General features: G+C 41.1%; 1 protein-coding gene across 1 annotated transcript in view; it reads right to left on the minus strand.

Annotated features, from left to right (window-relative positions):
• Window positions 1–12,203, minus strand: part of trx (histone lysine N-methyltransferase trithorax) — a 244,798-nt gene that overhangs the window by 121,304 nt on the left and 111,291 nt on the right. The window contains exon 9 of the mRNA XM_080275135.1: window positions 11,616–11,858. Within this exon, the coding sequence (XP_080131261.1) occupies window positions 11,616–11,858 (243 nt within the window). The remainder of the gene's footprint in view (window positions 1–11,615; window positions 11,859–12,203) is intronic.

Genomic DNA, 12,203 nt, shown 5'->3' on the forward strand with positions numbered 1-12,203 from the left:
ATTCAGTTCAAAAAACACGTTTTGGAATACATAGGTTAGATATAAATACCTGTAGCTATTATTAACACCTTTACTATGAGAAATGTTCCTCAAGGCAAGATAAAATTCTCTGGGGTAACAAGAACATGAAAAGTGCATCACCTGACTACAAAGGTCAATAACCAGGTTTATGACATCTTTTTCACTGTATCGTGTTCGTATGGTTTATACAGGAGCCAACATGTTTGCATGCATCGGCCTTGGTTCCCTAATGGCGGCTCTCCACACTGCTCAATTTCTGGCAGCCTCCTTATTCAGTCCCTTAGCCCTCAGGTCATACTCTATGAACTCGTCCCGGGTCTTTTCCGTTTGCCTCTCGTAACGCTAACGCTGTCCCCAAAGTTCAAACTTCTCAACTTCTGCACGTAACTATTATCCTCCATCCTCTCAACGAGCCCAAACCATCTCAATCTACCACTCCTCATCACTGCACCAATACACTCCAGTAGCATCATTCCTCCCAACTCTTCCACTGTAATCCTAGCCTCTCCAGGCCTTGCATCCAAGGACACACTATACATTCATCTAATCACTGTCATTTCTGAACATTTGAGTCTACGAATATTCTCTTTCTTTACTGCCCAGGTTTCACTACCAAACAGCATTGCACTCCTAACACATGCCATTCATCCATCATCCACACACAAATATCCCTTAGCACAGAGGGAGGGCCTTCTCAATGTCATGAGACAACAGCTCCCTGAACTTCTCTAACAACTCCTTACCCTAGACCTTTCACTGTAACATTGCTAAAAATTAAACTATCTATCTATCTATCTATCAATTGCCAGACGCCTCAATCCCGTTCAGGGTGGCCACGAACAAATCACCTCCAAGTCGCCCTGTCCTCCACCATTTCACTGCCCCGCTCCCAACTCACACCCCCCTCTCTCATATACCTCTCCACCCCATCCCTCTATCTCATCCTCGGCCTCCCCCTCCCTCTTCCCTCCTCCACCTCACTCACATACACTCTCTTCATCAGTCTTTCACCCTCCATTCTCTCCACATGGCCAAACCACCCACATCCACAGCACAACGCTCCTTCACTTCCTCATTTGTCAGTCTGTCTCTCCACGTGACTCCACATGCTCCTCTCAAATAGCTCATTTCCACTGATCTCACTCTTGACTTCTGTCCCTCCAACAAGGTACAAGCTTCACATCCATACGTTACAGATGGTATCACAATACTGTCATGTAGTAACCTTTTCACATCCATGCTCACTTCCCTGTTTCTCATCACTGCTTTCAAGGAACCAGCAACCTTTCTTCCTTGCTGTACCCTTTCAAGCACTCCACCCGCCAAATTTTTGTCCTTACTCATCACATTACCCAAGTACTTAAATGCACTCACATTTTCCATTTCCTCCTCATAGAACCCCACTGTAAATTCATTGACTTCACTTCTCTTGAAGACCATAACTTGACTCTTCCCTACATTCACCTTTAGATTCCATTTCTTACACACTCTCCCAAACTCATCCACCAAGGCTTGCAGCTCCCCTTCGTCTACACTTAACAACACAGTATCATCTGCAAACAACAGTATAGGGAGTTTCCAAATACTGCCCTCTCTCATTAGGGGCCGCTCCAACATCCACTACCCTACCTTGTATCTCTTTTATTACTCCCTCCATATACAGATTGACCAACCATGGAGACATGACACATCCCTCTTTCAATCCAACCTTCAAACAGAAAACTTCACTCAGTTCATTATCCACACGCACTGCAGCCTTAGCATCCTCATACATACTCTTCATGGCATTCAGCATCTTCCCATCTACTCCATAGATTCTTAATACTTTCCACAACCCTTGTCTATCCACCGTCATATGCTTTCTCCAAATCCATGAAGGCTGCAGACAATTTCTTTCCCTTCTCTAGAAACTTTTCTCCTGAAAAGCTAAGAGTGAACATCTAATCTATACAAACTCTTCCTTTCTAAAACCTTGTTCTTCTCCAACTAATTCCTGTTATTTCCCTAACTCTTGTCAGTATGTGTCCTACCATATACATTTCCTATTACACTAAGAAGACAAATACCCCTATGATTACCACATACTTCTCTTTCCCCATTTCCTTTGTACAGGGGAATAATTATACCTGACTTCCTATCCTCCGGGACTCTACCTTCCTCCCAGGCTGATCTGCACATCTTCCATATCCATTCTACTACTATCTTTTCCCCATGTTTCAGCATTTCGCCACACACTCCATCAATTCCTGGGGCTTTCCCCATTTTAACTTTCTTCATTGCTTCCACAACTTCCATCCTACTGATTACTTCCTGTCTTCTCATCTCCCTCCTTCTCCCAGCCATTCCCCAGCCACTTATACTCACATTACTTCCACTCTCTATGTTCAACAATTCCTTAAAATGTTCTCTCCATCTGCTCACTTTTTCTCCCTTCTCCGCTAGTAATCTGCCATTTTTATCTTTCACTCTCTAACTCCTTTGACACCCTGTCTAACTCTCTTTACCTCTTTCCAGAACATTTTCTTACGTTCCCTCCACTTTACACTCTAATTCCTTCTAAATTCCTCATCCACTCTCTTCTTATTCTCTTACCAATCTTTTCACTTCTCTCTTCCTCTCTATATATAACTCTCTCATCCGTCTGTCAACTTCTTCCATACCCCTGTTTCTCATCCACTCCCTACATGCTTTCTTCTTTTGTGCCACAGACTCTCTCACCTCCTCATTCCACCATGCTGTTCCTTGCATCCCCTTTCATTTTCTCTTCTCCCCTCACACCACCTCACATGTCAAATTAATGTATGATATCTTGCCATGTAACTGGTACAGTATAAAGCTGCTTTAGGTAGAATATACAGCATTATTCACCATGGCACGTAAGCCACAAAGGGCACTAGAAATAACTTTGCAAAGCAGAGATCATGGAGATATCCATTGATGCAGTAGTTAATTCATTATTCAATGCAATAAATATACGTAGTTTAGTTTTAAATTTCCTCTAATGAATTCTGAAATTAATATAATATTCTTACCTGAGCATCTTCCAGATTTAAAAACCTTCATTTTATTTCTCCCACCCCTTAGCATAGAGCTTACTTTTTCACATTTCTTTATATGGTTCATGGTATTTTGGGGCTAGTAAGCTAAAAGCTTTACATTTTTAATTCAATTACAAGTTTACAACTTTTCATTTTCAATTTTTTATTCATTATCTTTTCATTAGACTATAAGAATGAAGTCAGTTTAAGCTTTCACCAATAAAAATATTTTAATTGCTATTTGGTCTATTATCGAAGTTCATTAGCATATAATGCAACTATACATACTTTACCATGCATTTTAAATTACATATTCAACTTCACATAGAAATACTGCCAATGCAAGAATATCGATTAGTGTGTGTGTCAGGAAGTAATTGGTTTAATAAATAATTATATAGAGTATATATATGTTTACTGATTTAATTCTCTAAATATAGCTTTGCATGTGGCTTCAAAATGCTTGCTGGCCATCCCCCCCATGTGGGGAGGTGGGAGTAGGGGGGGCCTGCTAAATAGCCTATCCCCCCCCCCCAAGGAGAATCAAAATGACGCCCCGAGAGTAATGCCGTATGATGCCGAGACCTGGGCATTAAAGAAGAGGATATTCGCAGGCTCAACGATCTTACAGATAAGGGGCTAAACAGGGAGGCTGCCAGAGATTGGGCAGCATGGACAGCTGCCATTAAGAGACCAAGGCCAATACATGCTTGCATGAAGGAGCATTTCTAAACTATACAAATGTGTGTTATGTCCTTGTAAGTTTACTCTTGTTGCTACTGGAAGTTTTGACTTAAGGTCTCTCAAACTAAAAGGATTTATTGAGGCTATATCTAATCCCTCCAGTTCAAAATACTAAGCTGAATAAAATCATCAGGAGATGGTAAGAACAAATCAAATTGATGAACCCAGATTCACATACTTTACTCACTGAACTGTTCCCCCCCCCACCCCCCCTGAATTCTAGATAGTTCAATTTTTTCTTTTATATGTTGGAAACTCCTTTTGTATTGACAAGGTTAAAGAAGGCTACATCTAGCACCTCAAAACAGAAGTCTATAAGCTCAAACAGCCTGATGGCAGCATAAGTAATCAAAGACCACCATATCAAAGAGATTAAGAAAGGTGCAGACATACTAAACCATAAATGAAGATCCCTGAGATGGCATCAATGTCAATAAAACAAACTTTTAACACACAAAAAAGACTATGTTACAAATGTACGACAGTACATCAAAACTAAATTTTATAAAGCTTCAGAAGGTCCTTTCAATAATACAATTTCAAATTTTTAGAGGTGAAATATCATTTTCAGTAATTTGTTAATCCAATGAAATATCACAAAACCAAAGACCAATACAAATTCATTTCATTTCGTTTATAAAGGCTGCAGTATGAATGCATGCACCAGCCTTGGTCACCTGCTGGCAGCCCTCTATGCTGCTTGATCTCTGACAGCCTACCTATTCAGTTCCTTATCCCTGAGGTCACGGGTTAAGGGACTGAATACGGAGGTTGCAAAGATCGAGCAGCATGGAAGGCCCTCATCAGGTGACCAAGGCCGATGCATGCATGCATGTTGGAACCTTTATACACGAAACAAAACAAATTTGTGGTGGTCTTCAGTTTTGTGATATTCCATTGGATATATATATAGCATATATATATATATATAGACATAAAACAACTAAAATAAAAGTGAAGTTACAATTTGTATAAGTTTTTAAATTATCAATAATCCAACATAGCCTTCCGCTGACTCGCCAGTTCAGATGCTCGACCAATATTCCTTGTCCGCTTCGAGAGAATGTATGGTTGGTTACTGTTTTCTTCCCTAGGGCGTTTTGTTCCACTGGTTCCTGTAGCTTCCTCTACGGCACCTTGTCTCCCCACTGGAGTCTGGGCTTCCTCTCCTGAAGGTCTCCTAGCTAGGGCGAGGACTCCATTCTCAACAATCCTTACCACTGCAGGACTGAAGTTCTGTAGGTTCTCTTTACCACTGATCTCTGTTTTATGCTGTAGGTTTTTACTGATTTGGCAGAGACTGACACTAGGTAGTCGGGGGAGGGACACTTTTAAAACACTGTTACCTACTGCATCCTCTTTGCACTGGTTGCTTGATACACCAGCACCTCCATGTGTATTATGTAAGGGGGTGCCTGAGTTGGTGTATTCTTGGACTGGTGATGTATCTGGCATGCAGGTAATGGATATTTTAAGTGCATTTTCCAATTCTTCTGTACTTACTGTACCACAGCTGTGATAAATGGCTGGGTTTCCAAGGCCTCCTCCAGCTTCCTGGCTTTGGCCACTTTCAAAATTATCTTCATTTATATACAGAGACAAGGGCACGTCTTCTGATTCAGCATCACTTGGCACATCTTCAGATACCTTTGACACTTCAGATGAAAAATCATCATTACCATCGCGTTCATCTTCCTCACTGCTTTCCCCTTCATCATCCTCATCCTCATCATTGCTACCATCATCATCACTATCACTGTTAATAATGTTTTCATTAGGACGTTTCTGTTTTTTGGTCACATTAGGACTTTCACTATCACCCAGTTTAGCTTTTTTCACTGCAATACTCACCAAAGGCTTTTTCTTTACAGAACCTTTACCACTTATGTTGAGTTTTTTATTTACCTTTAATTTCTTACTTTTCACTAATTTCACTTTGTTACTGTCCTTCTTTAACCCCACTTTACCCTCTCTTATCACCTTCCTACCTCTAAACAGCTTAATATTTTCCTTGGTACTTAATATTCTCTTAACATTATTATTTTTACCAGTGTCTTTCAATAGCTTTCCTTTTACTGCTACCTTCTTTGTTTTTAACTTCAATTGTAGGCTACCTGATTTCATTTGTAAATTTCTCTTCTTACGCCACACAACACCCTTATCAGAATGTATAACTTTGCGGGGCCTTGGTTCACTGGTATCTGAGGTGGGGGTGCAAGTGTACAAGGCAAAAAGTCTGTCAAACTCTTCCCAGCTCCTTGGCTGCCGATATTTCTTCTTTCGTGGCATTTCCAAGGATTCCTCATGGTCAGAATCTTCATCAAAGATGACAAACGGTTCATCACCACACTTCGACTTATTCAGGGAGCCTGGAGGTCGACCACGCTTCCTCTTCCTCCTACCTGGTTTGAAGTTCCTTACAAAATCTGCTCTGGACACTTCTGCACCTGATCCTAAAACTTTCATCTTTGGAACAAAATTTGAGTCTAAGGTAGTTTGAGCCAGTGCTACCAATTCTTTCTCCCTGGCCTCCCTCTCTAGTTCTTTCTGCCGTTCCAGTCGTGCCTTTTCCTTTTCCAGTTCTGCCTTCTTCCTCTCCTCCTCGCGTTTCTTGTCTTCCCTTTCCTTCATCTCCTGCAAGGCTTCATGTCTTCGTATTTCAAAGATGTCTTCCCAATCCAAGTCACTATCACTGTCAGGTTCTGGTTCTCCTTCTGAGGCACTCTCCGTGTCTGAGCCACTGATACTCCCAGTTGGTCTGTCTTTAACCAATCCCTTCTGCTTCATCTCCCGCCAAGTGGGGTAGCCAAGTGTATCAAAATGCTCATTATGGATAATTTGCAACAGGCGGAAATAGGACATCTCTACCTTTTTTGTCGGGTACTCAGACACTTTCTTGTAACCTAAGTACAGATATTCATCCTCTCTCATAGATACACCCTCATCCCCACAAGGGTTCATAGTCACACTCTGTTCTGGCTTGTACAGATCAGCATCCCTAAAGACCTCTATAACACTATCCTCTAAGCAAATAGAATCCTCCAAAACATCAAAATCAAGATCTTCATCCAACTCAATGTCAGCAGTGAGATCAATCAAGTCTGTAGGATCTGCCTGGACGCTCTCAGAGTCACAGGAGGGCAGGAAGAAAATGTCGGGCACTGCTTCCTCATCCCCACCATCAATCTCCGCCACCCTTAAGGGATCCAGTTCAGTGTGCATGACAATATCTTCCTTCCCTCCCTCTAAGTCAAAATTCCTGACATCATATATTGCCGGCTGGTGAGGCCAAGACTTCCCAAGCAGCGCCCACAAGTCAGCCTCCTGGAAAACACAGGGATAACGGGGTTTCAGCTTCTGTGTCAAAATCAATGCTAATCCCATGGCGTGTATGCTCAGATAGTGCAGTGGTATGTTCTCTCTCACTCTGTCTGACAAACTCTCTTTCCAAGTGAATAAATTTGTAAACAACATTCTCTGCCACACTTAAACTGAGCTGCCATGAGTACACGACACAGCTGTTCCCCATATCCCATGTGATTTCCAAGGTGCCACCCTATGAAACCCAAAACTTGAAAAACTTAGGCTACACTTAAGCTGATCATAGCAATATGCTTCCACCAATTTATAAATACATAAATAATGCAATAGTTCTGACAAAAATTTAGGGCAAGACTCCAGAGCATAAACCCACGTGAGGTACCCAATCAAAACACGAAGCAAAGTCTTACACCAATATTGTGAACCTCTATACAAAAAATTTAAGGCCTTTACCACCCCTTTTGAGCTTCCATGGCACCTTCAGGTAATCACATAAGACAGGGGTAGTGTCATTTGCAGTGTACAATGTGGCCAAAAGTACACTACACAAGGAAAAACTGCAGCAGCTAAATTTGGTGACCAAATCATGGTGGAGCATTCATATGACCTTACCGGTATCTCAACTTAGGGATTCACACTTTGTTCTGAAAAATGACTCCTAAAGCTATCCAACTGTAGCAGGTCCATTGCTATTCCCTAAACTTATAACAATTTTAATAAATATTTTCTCTCAAAGTTAAATTTCTTATACAGTATGACTTTCAGCACTGGGTATATGCACTGCTACCACCACACACACAATTAGTGACAGTGCTCCTCACTCCTATAGTGAATTCCCAATTCTACTGGAAGTTCAAATTAATTACTGCATTGAAAATAAAAGTAACACAACAACAAACATGCAATCTTAAATTAATATACAACCAGAAAACAAAGATCTGTTGGTGCATTATATATCTTATATTTAAGCATTATTCTTGCTGCTGTAAATGAATTTTCATACCTTTCACATTAATTACCGTTACTCACAAAACACTTAAAGGAATTGCTAAACACAGACAATGAATGTAATGTGAGTATAAGTGGATGGGGAATGGCTGGGAGGAGGGAGATGAGAAGGGTGGAAGGGATCAGTAGGATGGAAGCAGAGGAAGCAATGACGAAAGTCACAATGTGAAAAGTCCCAGGAACTGATGGAGTGCGTGGTGAAATGCGGCATGAGAAAGGGATAATACTAGAATGGATATCAGAGATATGGAGACTAGCTTGGGAGGAAGGAAGAGTTTGCAGGAATGTGAAGTCAGGTATAATTACTCCTCTATAAAAAGGAAAAGGGGGGAAAAAAAAAAAAGTGCGTGGTAATCATAAAGGCATTTGTCTTCTTACTGTAATAGGCAAAGTATATGGTAGGATACTTACTGACAGAGAAATACCATATGATTAGCTGGCAAATAACAAGGAGGTTTCAGGAAGGGAAGAGGTTGCGTGGATTAGATATTCATCCTAAGGTGTTTAGTGGAAAAGCTTCTAGAGAAGGGAAAGAAATGGGCCAGTGCACTGAATGGTCCTGCCATCTGGTGGGAGTCTGTGAACTACTCCCAGATGCAAGATTTGCAAAGTCTGGGTTACAGCTACCAATATTTGATGTTATTCTACCCAAAGCTAGCTAAAACTAAGCATTCTTATACTGAACATCAAGTTTGCACCAACAAAACTAAGGGTTCTACAATATTCATGGCCTTATAAAGAAGATGAGTTGGGAAAAAAAAATAGTATTCAAATGTAAGTTCTATTCTGTCTATCAAGTGATTTCTAGGGAAGTATTAAAGGGAGTTTATGTGGAAATATTGCCTTCATGCATGTATAAAGATGGTAAATAATTCGAATAACGGTAATAGGATTTCCATTTCTTAAAAACAATGATGAAAGATATGGATAAATTCGCCATGGGACATTTCCCTTCGGTACTCGGCTCTGCCATATGTATGACTGTAAACAAACATGAGACTGGCAAGAGGCGTTGGTGATAGGAATCACTCGGTTGCCTGACACTGACAATACGAAGTTAGCAAACTGATGAACTTTGATTGCGCTGTGGCTGACTGCAAATCAAATTCACCTTTCAAAGCAGATCAGCACCCATTCATGAAACAAGTAAGATGATGAGCCAAGTTTCCATCAAAGATGGATGCCAAACATAGTAGGCTGTGGGAGATGTGATGAAAAGGTGTTGAGTGGACTGCAACCAGAAAAACATGTTGTACATTGCTCCAGTAGTGAATTTTAAAACATGGCAAAATTTGTGCATGAAAACATTTCTCCATATATTTACCATGTTATAGTCTTACACCAATTATAAGGGATGTTTTTTGAATAGTTATATGTAGAAGCTAATTCCATGGAGATGATTCCTGTGTTATTTATTTATTTTTCTTCTTCTAATGCCACTTACACACCAATAGCATGATTGTCAAAGGCATTTGAAAAATTTTGTGATTTGAGGAAACAACATGAAAGCGCATACAAAAATTTATCTTTGAAACCCGTAACATGTTTCAGGGAGAAGCTCACAGACTCCCACCAGATGGCAGGACCACTCAGTGAACATTGTATGTGGCCTTCATGGATTTGGAAAAGGCATAAGACTGAGTGGATAGACAAGGAATGTGGAAAATGCTGAAAGTACATGGAGTAAATGGGATGCTGTTGAATGCCATGAAGTGAATGTACAAGGGTCCTAGGGCTGCAGTGAGTGTGGATGGTGAACTGAATGAAATTTTTATATCTGAATGTTGGATTGAATGTGATGTGTCATGTCTCCCTGCTTGTTCACTTTGTATATGAATGGAGTTGTAAATGAGAGACACTGTAAGGCTGTGGATGTTGGAGTGGCCCTGATGAGAGAGGGCAGAGTTTCAAAACGTCCTGTTCTGTTGTTTGCAGATGATACTGTATTGTTAGGGGAAGATGAAGGGAAACTGCAAGGCTTGGTGAATGAGTCTGCTACAGTATGTAAGAAATGGAATCTAAAAGTGAATTAAGGGAAAGAGTAAAGTTGTGGTCTTTGGGAGAAATGAAGTCACTGAATGCACAGTGAGGCTGGATGGTGAGAAAATCGAAACTGTGAGTGCATTTAAGTACCTGGGTAGTGTGATAAGTAAGGATGGAAGTTTAGATGATGAAGTGCTTGAAAGGGTATGACAGGGAAGAAAGGTTGCTGGCTCTTTGAAAGCATTGATACATATTAAGGAAGTCAGCATGGAAGTAAAAAAGTCACTCCATGACAGTACTGAGATACCAACTCCAACATATGGAAACAAAGCTTGGACCTAGTTGTTAAGACATAAGTCAAGAGTGAGTGCAGTGGAAATGAGTTATCTGAAAGCAGCATGGGGAGTTACATGGAGTGACAGACTGACAACTGAGGAAGTGAAGCAGCATTGTGGTATTGATGTGAATGTGATGGAAAGCATTAGGAGAAATGCACTGAGGTGGTTTGGCCATGTGGAGGATGCAGAGTGAGAGACCAATGACAATAGTGTATGTGAGTGAGGTGGAGGGGGGAAACCAAGAAAGAGATGGAGGGATGAAGAGGAGAGGCATATGAGAGAGGAGGGTGTAAGCTGGAGGGAGGGCATCAAAATGGCACAGGACAGGGCAGCTTGGAGGTGATCTGTTTGTGGCCACCCCTTATGTGATTAGGGCATCTAGCTAAACAGACTTACAAATACTTATTGGAATGATCATGTGCATATTAACTCTAAATGTTTCATCAGATCCTGTGGAATTTTTAAAAATTAAGAAAGGCAGCATGAGTTTTTTGCTCCAGTAATGCCACAACTGGCACTGACTTTCATCTATCACCCAGTGATCTGAACTATGGTGGCCCTATAGGATTGGCATTGCAATTACCAAAAAATTCCTGATGCCAACTATCTGATGCATATCAGGCTCTCTTAAATAGCTACAGTATATGCATATAAAAACAAATACAATACGGTATTCAGATAATGTATTGCGAATATCCTTATGCCAATTACTCAATGTAGTTTTAAATATCTTGAATGGTTGTGTGTGGATCTTGCAAAATTCATCAATATTCCTAATGCTAGGTATATGAAGTACCTCTGAATCTTTGACTACTTCAGCCTGATGTCATTTATACTTTATTCTTGCTACCTCCAGACTTCAATTTCACTTTCAGTATACTCTTATAGTAAAGGGCATACAAATAAACCTCTGTATTAAATGTCTCCACAAAACCTTTAAAAAAGTCGTGGCAAAATGAATATAAAATGTAAAATGTTTCCTAACTAAAGTGGTAAATGGCTGTTTGCAGACAGTCTGTATTCAACCAATATCCCAGATAATGCACCTCAAAATCTCTTACAGCATTGTGAGCAATCCAGTTATCATCATTTTATGTAGTGAAACAAATCTCTGGTGCCCAGCCATACAAACATGCAGTGTGGCAGGGACAGTCACACTCACCCAGGGTCGATCTGGGGTGGGTTGGCAGGTGCTATGAGCCAGGGGGCCGAGGCACTCCAGGTGGTAGTAGCGTCGGCAGTCTGAACAACGGAGGAGGGAGTCAGCACCCGGGGCACCACACACATGACACACAGCACACCGGCGGCAGATCCACATCACCTCCTCTGCCTCACTCTCAGGGCCCTCACCATCCTCCAGGCAGTATGGGTGGATCCCCTCACAGCACCATGCACAGTACAGCAGCTGTGGAGTGAAGGTGGGTTATTGTTTGAAAGGAGTGATGGTAATTGTCATACTACACACAACAGTCCTCCATGTGTGCAAGGAAAGATGATTACTATAATAATCACCATCATCCTAACATTTTTTTCTTATCCCACCTCAGAATGGGATAAGACTGGATTCAGCAAAACAAGGAAAGAGAAAGCATGAAGGTAAAAGAATTATCAACAGTATTCACAAATCATTCATTCATCATCAAATCCTGTGTTCCCCTAAGAGAAGCGTTAGGCCCAGGGCAGGGCAAATTGGTCCTGACATTTAAGATGAGAGTGACCAGCCTCACTCATCCCTGACCGGCATTATGTG

This window comes from Coenobita brevimanus, chromosome 60 (genome assembly GCF_032717465.1).
Source record: "Coenobita brevimanus isolate Jiangsu-jjx chromosome 60, ASM3271746v2, whole genome shotgun sequence".
In the NCBI taxonomy this organism is placed as follows: Eukaryota; Metazoa; Arthropoda; class Malacostraca; order Decapoda; family Coenobitidae; genus Coenobita; species Coenobita brevimanus.